At 39.2% G+C, this 16,763-nt stretch overlaps 1 protein-coding gene and 2 long non-coding RNA genes across 4 annotated transcripts; 2 read left to right on the top strand and 1 right to left on the bottom strand.

The window, feature by feature from the left end:
• The first annotated feature begins 1,303 nt into the window (after positions 1-1,303).
• On the top strand, positions 1,304-3,244 carry LOC101745655 (small ribosomal subunit protein bS16m). Its single transcript, XM_004923384.4, has 3 exons — positions 1,304-1,599; positions 1,874-2,033; positions 3,060-3,244. Exons 1-3 carry the CDS (start codon positions 1,483-1,485, stop codon positions 3,185-3,187), a joined length of 405 nt encoding a protein of 134 aa, XP_004923441.1. The 5' UTR covers positions 1,304-1,482; the 3' UTR covers positions 3,188-3,244.
• Positions 3,245-10,383: 7,139 nt separating this feature from the next.
• Positions 10,384-14,297, bottom strand: LOC101745123 (uncharacterized). 2 transcript variants are annotated; one of them, XR_009976955.1, is made up of 3 exons: positions 13,434-14,297; positions 11,864-12,097; positions 10,384-10,474 (listed from the first exon to the last, which is right to left on the bottom strand). It is a non-coding gene; the product is annotated as an uncharacterized LOC101745123 (long non-coding RNA). The 2 variants fall into 2 exon arrangements; XR_001140320.3 differs by having other exon boundaries at positions 11,876-12,097.
• Positions 12,521-13,299, top strand: LOC134201598 (uncharacterized). Its single transcript, XR_009976964.1, has 2 exons — positions 12,521-12,654; positions 12,981-13,299. It is a non-coding gene; the product is annotated as an uncharacterized LOC134201598 (long non-coding RNA).
• Positions 14,298-16,763: the final 2,466 nt, after the last annotated feature.

The raw sequence follows: 16,763 nt of genomic DNA, 5'->3' as shown, positions 1-16,763 counted from the left end.
ATTATTATTATTATTATTATTATTATGTCCTGGTAACCAAGACCTTTAGGTCAAGTCTTATTTTAATTTATATTCTTATTTTTATGAAAAATGATAATATGAAGTGAAATGAAATGAGATGAGATGAGATGAGATGACATGGTATGAAAAATAATCTTGCGACTTTGTTTGTTTTTCCCAAATATATGCACTTTCACAGATACTAAACAGTTAATAAGCCACCGATAATACACATTTAAACCTGTAGAAACGCTAAACAGGCAAAATAAAACAAATCACATAACTCCACTGCTCGCGTTCCTTCCAAAAAGTACATAATTTTTTCAGATAGACATGATTGATGATTTTTTTAAATTTAATCGAGATCAATTATCAGTTCTTTAATATTATTATTATTTTGTTTACGGATTTACAGTTGTATATTCACAGATCTATAGCGATCCCATATAATTTAATACAGTAATACTACCGTAACTATCGATCATAGAGTCATTTCATAGTAGTAAGGTATTTTCATCATTTTAACTTCGTAATAAGGTGACACTATAATCTACTAAACAGTCGACTTCGCCCTAAGCATGTCTTTTCCAATCCTCCCGATTCACTAACGGTGGTTTTAAGTACGTCTTTTTTTTCCTACCTAGCCTGTTTGCCTTGAGAGGTTCCTTCAGCTTTACCCTAACGTGTAGGTGAGCTCACAGGACTCAACCCAGAAACGTTGCTAACACTGGCTCTAGCAAGAGCAATGCTTCACAGACACAGCCCACTGAGTTTCTCGTCGGATCTTCTCAGTGGGTCGCGTTTCCGATCCGGTGGTAGACGCATAGCGTCGTCGCGTCCCCTTACGGGGGCCGGGACGAGCTTCGAGGCAGCTCCCTCTGCCCGGGCTTAGGTCTAGATTCTGCGAAGCACTGCTCTTGCTAAGGCTAGTGCTAGCAACGTCGTCAGGTTTTAGCTCCGGGAGCTCACCTACTCGCTCGCTACCAGCTTAGGTAGGGAAAAATAATAATAGTCATAATTTTAAAAAGAAAATATTGCCTGCTTAGATTAATTTTCAACTGTGAGGTGCACTTATTGGAAAATGGAACAATACTTGGACGTGGCTTCCCGGATTCTTCTAAAATGTTCACGGAAATCATAATAAATAATCACCATTTTACTGAGACTCTATTTCATCCCATCTAATCTTATTTCATTTAATTTAATCCAAATTAATCAATAATTAAATAACAGCTACAAATAAAACTCTTCGCCACATTTCATCAACATCATTTGTCACACCATTTTCGATATTTTCCATAATAAAGGAAATTTAAAAGACTAAGTTATGTGGTGTGGATACCTTCGCCTTTCTCAATGGAAAGTTATAATACTACTATTACTGTCAATTAATAAATGTCAAAATAAAGGTTATGTTTTCATAATTTTGCTACACGATTCTAAAGTATCCAATTTATATTATTTTAATACAAAATTTAAAATATGTCCCTACCTCCGGCTAGTGGAACCGGCAGATATTTTGCTAAAGCAGCGAAGTCTATTCGCCTAATACGCCAAGGTTGCACAAATCGACCATTCTTTCACATTTCTGTAACCCATGTAAGATTCTAAATTTAAATAATTTCGTTTTTATCAAATTCGACTGAGTTATTTTGTTAGAAGTATTCTATTAAATTTAGTTTGACAGATTAATTATATTTAAAAAACAAGTTTTATAACTAACATTATTAGATACACTTTAAATTTTTAGTAGCCTAACTTTAGCATTTCAACTTGTTATTTTATTAGTTAGTACTATATTTTCTCGAACACTGTAAATTTGGTAAACATTTTATTCTGCTTAACAATGCATCTTAAGGTTTTTTTCTTCTAGAGGAGACGTTTAAACAGTCAGCCAGTAATAGAGCAGCTAGGTTCATACGATCCAATGCCGAACATCAATAATGAAAAGCTAGTTGCTTTGAATTTGGAACGACTTAAGTATTGGCTTGGGAAGGGTGCTCACGTATCGACCCCAGTTTCAGAACTTCTTGGTAAATATTAATTTTTAATTATGATTACTTATGACTTTTGAAGTTGGACAGTTCTTTATTTCAGAGTCACTATTTGACCTTTTCCCTTCGAATAGAACACAGATAAAGTTGTTATGATGGTCCGGAGAGAACACTAGACTTGTAGTGGAACTCACTATACAGAAGGCTTCCAGGTCACCTTTTGTTTTGCATGAGGTTCTCCATCAGTTTCTTATGATACCATGTTTTTATTAAATTTATAATTAATTGGATGGATAAGATCGCGGCACACTCATATTAAGTGTTTACCGGAACCCATAGACATTGAAAACGTAAATGCCACTACCTACTTTGAGACTTGAGTTCTAAGTCAGTATTATCGTGTAAGGGCTGACCTATTCTTGAAAAATAATAGGAATATATATTGATAGTACTTACCTATGTGGGACAAGACACTTAATTAGTCAATAATAATAGTGTTTTATGAATAATTTTCAAACAAAAAAATACTTGAAAGTTGTAACCATAAAAAAAACAATCTTCATGGTGAAGTTATAAGTTATGGTATATACAAAAGTATATATTGTGTATGTGTTGGCTCAAACATCAAAAAGGTAGATGGAGCAAAAGTATATTAAAAACTAGCAGACCCAGCAGACTTCGTAGTGCCTCAGTCGACAAATAAAAGACCTAAACTTTTGTATAAAATAAACTTATAATAAACAAAAGGCATCCATCCGACGGGGGACACATGAAAGGAAAAACAAAATTATTTTTATTTAATTCCGACGAGTCTTTTTATATTTATTTTAAACCTTCTCTGTACTGCTCTGTAATAAATCATTCAAGACCAAAATTAGCCAAATTGGTCCAGCCGTTCTCGAGTTTTAGCGAGACTAACGAACAGCAATTCATTTTTATATATATAGATAAAAGATAAATAAAAAACCCTAATAAAACAAAAAAAAATCGTAGCAAGAAAAGACATTTCTAACTAAAATGGCTTTTTAGTTTTTCAGATAGTGTATATATTTTCAATATTTTCAGGACTCTCAGGATTTTTCCCCATACATCCTCGAACCTACATGACTGCCTGGAGAAATAGACAACAAGAAAGGGAGAACCTAGCCAAACAAGAAGCAGAAAATGCCAAAGAACAAACTGCTGCAACATAAATTTATATAGAAATGTTAAATTAGTATCTAGGAAAAATAAATTAATTCATAACTAAATCCATTTATGTTTAATTTCTGTTTATTATAAATTGAGGGTTCTTCCTTCTCCCGTCGTGTAACTCTTGAAAGAGCGGTCGTGATCGTCATGTAGTGTTGGAAGGGGCAGACTTGATGCGTCTCACGATGTCGCGCCATCTCTCCCTGCTCGAGGCCATTCTACTGCACTCATGTAGGGGACCTCCCACTGCAGTTTTAATTTGGTCGGTCCACCGCATTGGTGGCCTCCCGCGCGGTCTTGTACCTAGGAGTGGGTGATATAAATCGTATATAGATTCAATATCTATATATCGCAGCAATATCGTTGAATCCGATATCGCCCCGCACGAAATCTATATATCGATATCAGCCGATACACGATATTGCTCGATGTGATGCGCATCGCCATATCGTACCGATTCGTGAATCGAAATCTATATTTCGATATCAGCCGATACACGATATTGCTCGATGTGATGCGCATCGGCATATCGTACCGATTCGTTAATATCAGCAATATTCGTTTGGTTCGTATCGAATCGGCCAGAGTGAGTGAGCGCACGATAGGGATATCATGTGATGAATGAAACAGAAACAGGCATTATCCATACAATTGTAAACCTTATATTTAAGTCCATATGTCTGTAGATTATTCTTAGCGTATCAGCAGGATACAATTAAGGAAAGAAGTTTCAACTTTCGACCCTAACTTGAATGCAGTATAGCCTATTTGCATCGTTGAATTTAATTTCACGCGCTTTGACCTTGAACTAGAATTTTTGGACAAGTGTTTATAAATACTTAAAAGTTTTTTGTGTTTGATTTTTAAAGTACACATTTTTCTATTTTTAGTTGAATCCAAATAATTGAGTTTATTTCTTGTGTTTGTATTAAACTTTTGAAATCTACACTCTTTTGGTATATTTTGTAATTTTAAATTAAGACACAAAATACTAAAAACTGAAAATAATGTAGCCAGTCCTAAGCCTGGTAAAAGCACGAAGGAAAGTTTTTTTTGATATTTTTATTTTCATGTTCTTTTTATTACTTTAAGATCATATTATAAATTGATATCAGAAAACTAACCGTATAACGTTGACTTAAATCTATATCTACTACGATATTATATCAGCGTATCGTTTCAAATCTCAAATATCATGAATCGAGAAAATCTACTAGCATCCATCAATATATAGATTCAGAAAATATATAGATTCAATATCCGATATTGATCCTCGATATATAGATACGATTCGATACACGGCAAAACCGATATTACCCACTCCTACTTGTACCATCAACGCTTCCCTGTACGAGGCGTTCTATGGACCGGCCATCTTTTAATTGAGGGTATTTAGTGCAAAAATAATAGACAATAAGGGTAACTTAGTTTCGCCAGCCTTAAATGTAATTGTAATCGTAAAACTGAGTGGTTGCACATCGAGACTCATTGACTATGTCAGGGCCACAACGGAGCTGTCGTTTCTAACAGGAACTAGGAATGGGCACTTGCCCGGTGACTAGTGTGAAAAAGAATTTCTTTGGAATTGTCTCTGTGTATATATGTATATGTGAAAGTAAAACAGACTTAGTAACTGGCTATTACATTGACCCAGATATCTTAATTACCATTGCATATTTGCTATGGTAATTAAGATATTCGGTTAGTAGTTAGTAGGATATTTCCTAAAAGCTTTCCGTTTAAAGAAGAAACTGCAATTTCACAATTTAATGTTCATTGAAAATGAGCAAGTGCGTTCCGTTTTTTTTTTAGTAAACCTTGTTGATGCTGTCAAATGTAGATCATTTGAAAATTCATTTAATCTGTTATAATTGTTGTTAGAAATCGTTCTTGGACATCGGCAGAGCCTTTAGAACAGTCTTTCTCAAAGTGGGCGATAACGCCCCCTGGGGGGCGTTTGAAACCTAGAGGGGGGCGTTAAGGGGCCCAGGAAAAAATGGGGGGCGTTGATGTGAGTTAAGGGGGCGCTGTAAAATTTGTAATTTAATTTACTTAATTTACCCATTACCGTCCAATGTCAAATAGTATAGTAAGCCTAAACAGCTCACTTATTGTAAACATTGTTTACTATTTTATTTCTATATATAATAGGTTGGGGAAAAAGTTTCTTCGCATTTTTTAAGAACATTCACAACATTTTTTAATATAGTTTATTCGCATTTAACTAAAGTATGTCGGTACCATTTTGTTCGATAACTTTTTGCCATCTTGTAGGTAGGGACATGATCCCATTGCTATAGAAAATTTGGGGCTTCTGATCACAATACCGCGACAATTGGTTTTGGCAGTCCTCTCGTGATGTTAACCTGACACTGCCTAAAGAATTCTGAAGAGACCGAAACAGGTAGAAATCTGAAGGTGCAACGTCAGGACTATACGGCGGATGCATTAACACCTCCCAGCCAAGCTCTCTTAATTTTTGCTGAGTGGCTAAAGATGTGTGAGGTCTAGCGTTATCGTGATGAAAAACCACACCCCTTCTGTTGATTAATTCCGGCCGTTTTCTCTCAACTTCTTGCTTTAATCTCATCAGTTGTTCGCAGTAGAGTTCAGAATCGATGGTCCTGCCTGGTGGTAACAGCTCATAATGTATAATACCCTTCCAATCCCACCACACACACAGCATCACCTTGTTGCGAGTTAACCCGGGTTTTGCCAGAGTCTGTGAAGCCTGACCGGCCTTTGACCACAACCTTTCTCGTACGTTCTTGTCGTACGTGATCCACTTTTCATCACCAGTTATCAGCTTCTTCAAAAATGGTTCGGTTTCATTACGTCGTAATAAAGAATCACAAATGAGTACACGGTTCATTAGGTTTCTTTCAGTGAGCTTTTTTGTGTACCGAGTTTTTTTCAAATGCGCCATAACTATTTTGTGGTCAATTCCCAGTTCTTCAGTTACGTCGTAACTACTGATATGCCGATCTTGCCCCACTTTTTCAAAAATGGCATCGATTTTATCCGTAATAGGACGACCAGAGCGACGTGCATTTTTGACAACAAAATTTTCGGATTGAAAACGCTTAAACCAAATTTGTGCTACTCTCACAGACACTGCACTAGGTCCATAAACATCGCAATATTTTTTCACGGCTGGCGTTGCTTTTTTACCTTTTTTGTAGTAAAATTTTAAAATGTATCGAATATCTTCATTAGATTCACTCATCTTGACAGTACGAAAAATAAATAAAATCACACATCTTCCTAATTTTAATTTGGAATTATCTTCTTTCGAACTTAAACTTTTAATGATACCAAAACCAGCCAGATACAAATAGTATAGCCAAGGAGATTTTATTACAAGTTCATACATTTTTAAGCTATTGCATAGCTTTTATCGCGGGCCTTGAGCGCGGCGACCGAATCATGAAATTCCGTAACGAAAAAAACCTAACATCCCTCACTCCGCCTACCATGTAGCTCACGTTCAACACATTCACACGTTGCGCTTATGTAGTGTTTGTGAATAAGCGCGTGGCGTGACGTCACACTGCATGCGCATCATGAAAAGTCTGCCCATCTCTCTCTCGCGCGGCTTAGCTTATGAGTATGAAGGGGACAGTTAAGGTTTTGCCTTTATTAAGGTTTAATATAGCGTGGTCTTGTTTTATTATTGTTTTAATATTAAATTATCATTATCTAATTATAATGTCATAAGTTGATAAAAAATGCTATGCAATAGCTTTACCGCCGCAGTTCCCGAGTGCCACAAGTTTTTTTTTGTCAAGAGGAAATCGCCGGACTTCCGCCCTTCACTGGGGATGGAGGGCGGGGCATGTCGGAGTCGAACCGACTAAAACCTCTTGTTGCTCAACAACCAGCATCCAAACCTCGCATGAGACAGAGCTCATGAAAAGGCAAAGGGGGGAAAGTGAAGCGTTTAGTGCGGAGCACATCTCTCCCATCACCCTCCCCCTCGGGACGCCGGACTGGTGGTCGTCGGCGCCACGACCACCAGCCCTCTCGGTCGTCAGGCTGTCCGAAGCCCGCCTAGATGGCGCCGGTTAGAATGGTCTATCCTACGGAATACCCCGCTGGGTCAGAACCAGCGTGGGTTGAGGATAGCCGGCCTTCCATCACCCGGATGCTCATGCGTAAATCGTGTGCACATCAGCTTGCACGTCGTCTTCTTAGGCCCCCTTCGCCGGTCTCCAGGCCGACATGTGAGGGAGATCCGAAACACTTAGAGGGCCAGGGCTTGGGCGAGATTCGCCTCCCTGGACCCCGCTCGATGGCGGCGGGCCTATGCATCTCTCACGCGCCCCGCCGCCTCTTTTAGCAAGATGGTGCACTCGCAGAAGTCGAGCATCGCCTTTCACGATTCGTCGTTACCGAACATCGATGCCAGAACACTCGGCAACGACAAGTCGTTTCCTATTTTTGCGACGAGGACACGCCGCCGCCCCTCCCATGCGGGGCAGGCGACGAGCGTATGCTCTGCCGTGTCCAAGTCGCAACCACAATGGTGGCACTCTGCCGTCGGCTCGGCTCCGATCCGGTGCAGGAACTCACCGAAGTAACCATGCCCAGTGAGTACCTGCGTGAGCCGGAAAGTGAGGCGTCCTCTGTCACGATTCACCCAATTCACAAGAACCGGGCGAATCGCCTCGACGGTCCTACGACCAGCCGAAGGATCGACCCAGTACACACGCCGCCTCGAAAGAGATGGTGCGATAACCACGGATGATCCTGACCGCGATGGTGCGTTGCGGCCGTTGCAGCAATTTCGCTACCCCCACGGCCAGTGACTGGCCCCACGCGGGCGCCTCGTATAAAGCGCGTCACCTGGTCAGGCCCCTCGATGTTGGGAAGAAGCCGGCTTAACACGCCGGCCACCCCCAACAAACGAGGGAGCAGGTTCTGAAAGTGAACACGGAAGGTCCAACGACTGTCCAGAATGAGGCCGAGGTACTTCAACTGCACCCCGACCCGATACGGACGCCTCCAACCACGATATGGGCATCGACAGGTGGCACTCTCCGCGGCCTGTGGAACCACATGGCCTCGGTTTTACTGAGTGTCACGTCGAGGCCTAATCTCCTGATTTTGCCGATGACATGCGCCACCCCAGCGGTGGCAAGACGAGCAAACTCAGCAAAACTCCCCCCCGGGACATGACCAGCATGTCGTCTGCGTAACAGATTACGCTTAGGCCCGGGAGGAGGGCACCTCTCAGTACCCAGTCATACCCGATATTCCACAAAAGGGGGCCGAGCACCGACCCCTGTGGAACACCGCGCACGACCGGGAACCTGTGCACGATCCCACCGTGCTCAGTACACGTGACCGATCTGTCCTCCAAGTAGGAAGCTACCAGTCGGCGAAGGTAGGGGGGTACTCCGTGTTTTACCAGGGGCATTTTTTAAATAAAAGAACACTTATTGCGGCATAACTATAATAGTTAGACATATGCTGTCGCGACACTTTTTGTAAATAATAATGTTTTTTACAAAGTCGTAGTACATTATTTTATTCTATCATCAATAGTTTTCGTAGGGCACGCGACGTAAATAATATTTTAGGTAAATTTTTTTTACACCTTGGGTTATTGGAGTTTTAGTAAGGATACCTAATTTTTTTCGAAAAAAGAATATAGCCTATGTCACTCGGGAATAGTGAAGCTTCCAAATAGTGAAATAATTTTTCAAATCGGTTTAGTAGTTTCGGAGCCTATTGAATACAAACAAACAAATCTTTCCTCTTTATAATATTAGTATAGATATTAATTATTACAAATAATAAAAACGCTGACTTAGGCGGCGGTTTTTATTTGAACCAGTTCTAAATTATAAACAAATTCTATGAAAAATTACCCATATTTATCTATAATACGAAATGATATTAATTTATTTTTCGTAGTTTCCTTCCTTCTTGCGTCGATAATCCTCAGTGCTGAGGGTCGTGGCCTCCTCTAATAACTTTCTCCTGCATCATCTTGCGCCATTCCTGCCTGTCCTCGGCTGTGTGGATAGCAACGTGGACTGAGGTATTGAGAGTGCGGAGGTGCATTGGAATCTTGAGCTCGGTAAGAATGGATTCGTTGGTTCTGTGTTCTGTCCAACGAATCCCGAGCATTTTCCTCCAGCACCACATCTCAAACGCGTCGATGCGTTGGCGGTCGGCTTTCTTGAGGGTCCAAGTCTCTGCGCCGTAGAGAAAAATGCCACCCAAACACGGTCCGTTTGGGACATAGCTCTCTTTGCCATACTGATTCGCCTTCTGAGGTCCTTTTCGGAGGATCCATTACTAGCTATGACGGAGCCCAGATAAATGAAATCCTCTACGACTTCCAGGTTTAGCTTATTCGTAGTTTAATAAGTTATTATTGTTAGTAGTATTATTTACTAGTCGAAATATAAATTTTTAATTATCTTATGATGAGAATCTTATATTAATGAGAAAGATATTCAACAAAAATAGTAATAGTACAGTGAACTAGCAATTTATTTTGGTAATTCTGAATTTAAACAAACATATTGATGAGAAGAATTCATTTTTACTTTGCAAATTTGTAAATACAGGCTCTGTAGCAATGTACGGACATATAATAATATGAAGAAACAATAATAGCATCTACAAATATATATGTACTACGTGGTACTACATTTACTAAAATTAATACAACATTTATTAATTAAATTAATGAAATTGTGGTTTTAAAGTTTTAGGAGTTTATAAAAAATGGGGGGCGCTGAAAAATAATTGATTTTCAAAGGGGGCGGTAAAAGAAATAAGTTTGATAATCACTGCTTTAGAACATTCTAAATACATTACATTACACACCATTCCACAATAAAGAATTATCTCTTAAAAGTAAGATCAAAGACTATAATACGATGCCTCCAATGAACACTACGCTAACTCCAAATTCGTAGATTTACAGGAGGAGCATTTAAACGAAAAAAGTTGATAAAAGATTATTGCAGATAGATATATTTATGGTTTTTTTGTGTAACTAGCTGATTTACTCTTGCTTCTAACCCCATCAATAATGATTAATTGTAATACTTTTAAAATAGTGAAGCGATTTGCGGGAAAAACGAAAATTTCAAAATTTTGAGTTAGAGTAGTGTTCATTGGAGGCATCGAATAGGCAGATAATTTTGAAACGTTTACGTGTTCAATGAAATAAACGAGATCCCATCTCATCATATTTATTTCGGAATTTAAGACATTTTAAATCCAGAATGTATTGACGAGCAGCAGTTATCTGTTTTTGACAAACTTATCTGCAACAAATGAAACAGTAATTAGAATTTTAAAATGTATTTGTTATAAATATTGTCTTTGTCTTCCGAATTTTAGAATTAAATTCGCTATGGACTTTGCCTAGTGAGATGGTTAGCTTGCTTTTCAAATGTTCATAACAGCCAGCCAAGGCAGAGATATTGGCCCAGCATTCTAATTTATTTTGAGCTCATGTTGTCCCAACTACTCTAGGGCCAACATACTACTCCAAAGGATTCACATTAAAGACTAGAAATGACTACGTTCATAGGAATAGTCAAGCCATTAGCCATCTAATTTGATTAGTCTTACGTACCTAAATGCTTTTCAAAGCGTTTTGTTCATTGATAATAGTCGTCATTGTTACTAGCGATACCGGTGGTAGATTCTGCGACTTGCGAGACACTACTCTTGCTAGGGTAGTGTTAGCAAATTCTGACAAGTTGAGCCCGTGAGCTCACGTATCCGTCTGCACGTAGGTAGCTTAAATAACACTTCAGGCTACCGGCGAATAGGTAGCAAAAAAAAAACTCACTGCGAGTTTTTTAACGTTCTCGATAGCGTAAAAGTTAGCTCATGTTTGTATGGAATGGTATCGTTTGCCTACGTTTGCCGCTAGAGGCGCTGTTCCAACTGCATACAAAATTGGGCTAACTTTTACGTTATCGAGAACGTTAAAAAACTCGCACTAAGCATACTGATGGCGTTACGTTTATTTTGTTTTAAAGGTCGAACTAGACCATAACGCTTGCACGTGTTAACATCAACAACGTCAATGTCCCCACGTGGTCGCCACCCACTTTAAGACACGAGTCATATGTCTTAGTTCTATATTACAAGGGCTGCTCCACCCTTAAAAGCCGGAAACCATATTGTCGCTTTAGTGTCGCAGAAGGCAGTGGCGTTGATGGGTTCATTTGTGAATTCGTCGTTGTTTTGAAGTCGTCGTGGCCTAACGGATAAGACGTCCGATGTATTCGTGTTGAGCGATGCACCGGTGTTCGAATCTCAGGCGGGTACCAATTTTTCTAATGAAATACGTACTCAACAAATGTTCACGATTGATTTCCACAGTGAAGGAATAACATCGTGTTATAAAAATGAAACCCGCAAAATTATAATTTGCGTAATTACTGGTGGTAGGACCTCTTGTGAGTCCGCGCGGATGGGTACCACCACCCTGCCTATTTCTGCCGTGAAGCAGTAATGCGTTTCGGTTGGAAGGGTGGGGCAGCCGTTGTAACTATACTTGAGACCTTAGAACATATATCTCAAGGTGGGTGGCGCATTTACGTTGTAGATGTCTATAGGCTCCAGTAACCACTTAACACCAGGTGGACTGTGAGCTCGTCCACCCATCTAAGCAATAAAAAAAAAAACTTAGTACTGACGTAATGTCTTACGGAGTTGGTGCTATCATGGCGGCGGCAGTCAACTTTGATATAATGCTTCCGGCCATTAAATTCCCGTAATACGACTGGGCTGAAGCTGCAATGCTTCCCGCCATTATTCCCGATGCGCTGAAGCCGAGCAGAGGTGCCACGATTGGGATCAAAAACCCTCCCATGCAAAGAACGGCTCCGCCTACGATGTTAACTATTAGGGCAGTGAAAAATCCCATGATCCTGAAACAGCGTGACATGAATTTTAAGTAGTGTTCCCTGAAAATTTTAATGGAAGACCGAAGTGGTGATATGTGGTTAAGGTACCCGATATTGCTTAAGTTGCACGCAATTTAAATCGTAATCGCAGTGTTTCTCTTTTACGATATAGATTTTTAAGTGTATTTAAAATCAGGTAGTTTACTTTTTGACTTCCAGAACGTTCGACTTCTAGATTAGATAGACAGGCTTACTTGTTAAGTTGTCTACCTGTTGGCTTGTTGTTAAGTTGTCTACCTGGTATACCTTAGTCGTCTCCGTTTCGATGATAATCTAATGCTGCAGAATCAGGTACATATACAATTACAACTTATGACATTCACAAAACGAGGCCCGCTAAAAGTCAGTCCAGAAATGATCTCAACAATAACAATGGTTTAACGAATAACACAATCAAAATTTCTCAGTCGATAGTGAAGTAGGTACTTGCTAATACAGAAAAATACATCTACTTGGAAAACAAATAGGATTTAACAGCAAAAACAATGAGTTATAAGTAGAATGAAGAATACAAAACAATGGTAAATAATATTAAAACCAAAGCGATTGACGAATGTCTCCTACCGTAGATACTACTAGATACCAACTTATGCTGTAAAGACCCGGAAATTTACTAGTCGATTTAAGAACAAAATTAACTCGGAGCGCAGTTTATTAAAAAAAAAATAAAAGATAAAAAACGAAATACGAAATATCTCAAAACAGTGACGTAACGATCTAAATTCGCGTCCGGGGCACAATCAGTATTGATTGTTTGATTTGATTGCGCCCCACCTTTTTTCCTTTTTATTTACAAATTTACTTTAATTATATTACACTGGCACTAAATTTAAAATATATTTTCCAGATATTAATTAAGAAAATTAGCTGAATATTTGGCGTCCCTTTGTGAGTAGATAATCTAACCGTCCCTAAAAACTTAAATAGAAATGAGTGGGCCATGTAGCGAGACTGCAAGATAAAAGATGGACCAAAACAATCACTTCGTGGAATGATACACGAGGAAAGCTTACAAAGGAAGACCCCCACATAAGATAGTAGGATGACATCATACGGACAACTGCCCAAACTAAATACAGCTCAGAATATGGATAATTGGTTTTCCTTGGTTAAGGCACTCACCCGAGGAGGTGTTCTTGCAAATAATTAAATATAAAAGCAAATAATATAAGGGTTTTCTTTATGCCCCTACTACTATTACTATATACTATGTTAATACTGTTTGCAAGAAATGTTAAGGCTTTGTTTTATTAATGCATTATCCTTTTAATTGCCCATAAAATAAATAAATATTAAATACCTTAAGTCACAGTAACTTCTCACCAGATATACAATACAAATTAACACTTGATAAACTTTATCTATTTATTGATCAACAATTTGTCGATAACTCTGGAGCTCAGTGCTCAGTGTTACCTCTTGAAACAACTTAGTGAGTAATAGTGAGCTTTACAAATACGAATTGAGAATCAAATTTTGAATAGAGACAAAAAATAATAGAATTATTAACTAAATTACGTTAAATACGTATACTTGATGAGTGCGCGAACTATTTAAAATACAATGCGCAATCGTAAACTAAATATCACTGGCTTTAATTTGTCAAAAGTAAATTTTGTAATTTATTTGCTGGCAGCTTTACTTCAAACTTTCTCGTATTACGTGTTGCGAGTTAGAGATCCGTTGACAGATTTTCTGCAAAATATTAATTACAAAGAATACTACTGTATTCTTACACATTGTAATTTATTAGTATTGGCCTTTGTCCCGAGGATCGTTTCCCTCTTCACGGAACCACGAGGGCATCGCGAGATGCAACCTGGTAACCAGTAAATAAACCTTGCCCATTCCTTTCGGGAAGAGAATTTCGGCCTCTGCCCAGTAAAACAGGGGGACACTATGACCCAGCAGCAGAGGACTAGGACAAGCGAATGCGAACCGCCGAGAACAGGCTTCTTGAAAAGAGAAATGACCTTCTACAGGTATAGGTTTGTTTATTTCTTCGCCAACCCTAAGCAACACCCTAATCATGACGGTAGTGGCGTCAGCATTGCTGATGTCACGCCTTTTAGACATCCGTGCCGTTTCAATTACTATTCACTTTTCCGCAATACTTGCTAAATATCATTATTTTACTGAACCTCATGTTGGAAACCATATTTTTATAATAAGAACTTTTCAAAGTACATCATCGGGGGAATCCCCCGATATAGATGATCTACCATAGATTAATATTTTCCTTTTTTTTTTAAATATATGTTATGATCTGGTAACTAGGACCTTTAGGTCAAGTCTTATTTAATTTTAATGAAAACTGCACTATATGAAAAATGATAATATGAAGTGAAATGAAGTTAATTAAATGAAACATGGCACGAAATAAAATGATATGAGATGATATGTGATGAAATATAATCTCAGTAAAATGGTGGTCATTTACTGAGACTTTTTCAGTCAACTTTTTGGAGGATCCCGAGAAGTTACGTCCAGCGGCTTTGTTTAATTTTCCTACATTTATTCACAGATACTAATCAGTTAACAAACCACCGTAATTACACATTGATACCTGAAGAAACATTAAATATACCTAATAAAACAAATTACACAACTTCACTCCTCGCGTTCCCGCCAAAAAGTCTAATATTTTCCTGACGAGCTCTGAACATAGATTACTCTGAATCGTAGTATCTGTTAAGTCTAACCCTGAATATGAATTAGCAATATTCATTTCAGCTATTATTTAAATTCAATGTAGTGTATTAAGAACATCAGTTTGCTGTTGGGTCTAAAAATCAATCATAGCAAAACCAAAGTAATTATTGTGGATCGTACAAACAGCGTTGAACTAACGGGAACGCTGAACCTTGACATCGTGAGCGACTTCGTCTACCTAGGGTCTAACATTAATAACACAGGATCATGCGAAAAACAGATAAGAAGACGTATAGGGATGGCCAAAAAGGCAATGTCCCACAAGATATGGAGAGACCGTAACATCTAGCGAAAAACTAAAACTAAATTGGTGAGTTCGCTAGTTTTCTCCACATTCAGTTATGGAGCGGAGACCTGGACACTGAAAAAGGCCGACAGAGACCGAATAGACGCCTTTGAAATGTGGAGCTGGAGAAAAATGCTACAGATTCCATAGACCGCTTTTCGCACCAACGTGTCTATTCTGAGAGAGCTTAATATCAAAACTAGACTTTCCACTATATGCCTTCGTAGGGTGCTGGAATTCTTCGGGCATATTGCTCGTAAAGAGGGTCACAATCTTGAACAGCTGATGGTGACAGGCAAGGTAGGTGGCAAACGTTGGGAGATGGTCGGACCAAATACATCTTCTCTGAACATCAACTTCCACAATGCCCTTCATGAAGCTAAGGATCGCAGCAGATGGAGAGAAATCGTACGGGAGAAGCTGATGCAGCGGGGGAGTCACGACCCTCAGTAACGAGGAAAATGACGCCAGGAGGCAGGGATTATATTAAATCATAAACAAGTTACTTTTTTTTTTACTTACCTTACTTAACCTTCGTAAGTAACCTTAACTAGTAGATGAGCTCACGGGTCTCAAACCGGAGTAATGCTAACACTGACCCTAGCAAGAGCAGCGCTTCGCAGAAGCTACCACCGAATCGGAAACGCGACCCACTGGGCTGTTTCTATGGGCAAGTGGGCTGTGTCTATGGGCAAGTTACTAGATACAGCTGTCTTTACTAAATTCTTATTCAGGTTTTGTTATTGCTTTTGCGTATGCAAGTCAAAACGAGCTCACTGTCGATCGTATGGTAAATACTCACCGTAGGTCATGGACGCCAGCAAAGACAGCAACTGTCTGCCAGTAAAACATTTTTTGGAAAGTGCTATCCAAATCCAGTCTAGGCCAATTAATCTGTTTTTATATCTCAGTAATTTAATTACTTTCCTTAAGTAATAAATAGGTTTTAACTACCTATATTCGGGAATATTCTATCAGGTTCTATCATCTATAATGTTTACGTATATTTTTTGTCACTGGAATAAACTTACCTTTAATCATTTTACTGGTGGTAGGACCTCTTGTCAGTCCACGGGTAGGTACCACCCCCCGCCTATTTCTGCCGTGAAGCAGCAATGCGTTTTAGTTTGAAGGGCAGGGCAGCCGTTGTAACTATACTGAGACCTTAGAACTTATAATCTCAAGGTGGGTGGCGCATTTACGTTGTAGATATCTATGGGTTCCAGTGACCACTTAACACCAGGTGGGCCGTGAGGTCGTGCACCCATCTAAGCAATAAAAATAAAAATACATCAACAATGTTTTCTGAATGATATTAATAGGTCCAAACGATTTTTGAACGATTCTCGGCGATATGCAGCGATCCACTGTGCTATTTAAATATGAATCAAAGCTCATCTTTTTTCTCTACCTATTCGTTGGTAGCTTATGAGGCCATCCCAGCCACGCACTGGCTGGTAGGTGAGCTCACGAAGCTTTTTTGTTCGCGGTTTGCTAGCACTGGCCCTAGCAAGAGCAGGGCAGAATCTACCACCGGATCGGAATCGCGACCCACTGAGAAGATCCGGCGAGAAACTCAGCGGTTTGTGTCTATAGGGCACATCATCATACGGCACGACGTACGGTTGGGAA

The sequence above is a fragment of the Bombyx mori genome, chromosome 28 (assembly GCF_030269925.1).
Source record: "Bombyx mori chromosome 28, ASM3026992v2".
Classification (NCBI taxonomy): Eukaryota; Metazoa; Arthropoda; class Insecta; order Lepidoptera; family Bombycidae; genus Bombyx; species Bombyx mori.
The sequence above is the reverse complement of the archived record's forward strand: the minus strand, read 5'-3'. Positions and strand labels throughout refer to the sequence as shown.

Bases quoted from the DNA above. Each gene is read 5' to 3' on its own strand.
- LOC101745655 (XM_004923384.4), top strand. From the start codon at position 1,483: ATGTCCCTACCTCCGGCTAGTGGAACCGGCAGATATTTTGCTAAAGCA. The intron at 1,600-1,873 runs GTAAGATTCTAA...TTTTTCTTCTAG, and splicing joins TTCACATTTCTGTAACCCAT to AGGAGACGTTTAAACAGTCA. The intron at 2,034-3,059 runs GTAAATATTAAT...CAATATTTTCAG, and splicing joins CCCAGTTTCAGAACTTCTTG to GACTCTCAGGATTTTTCCCC.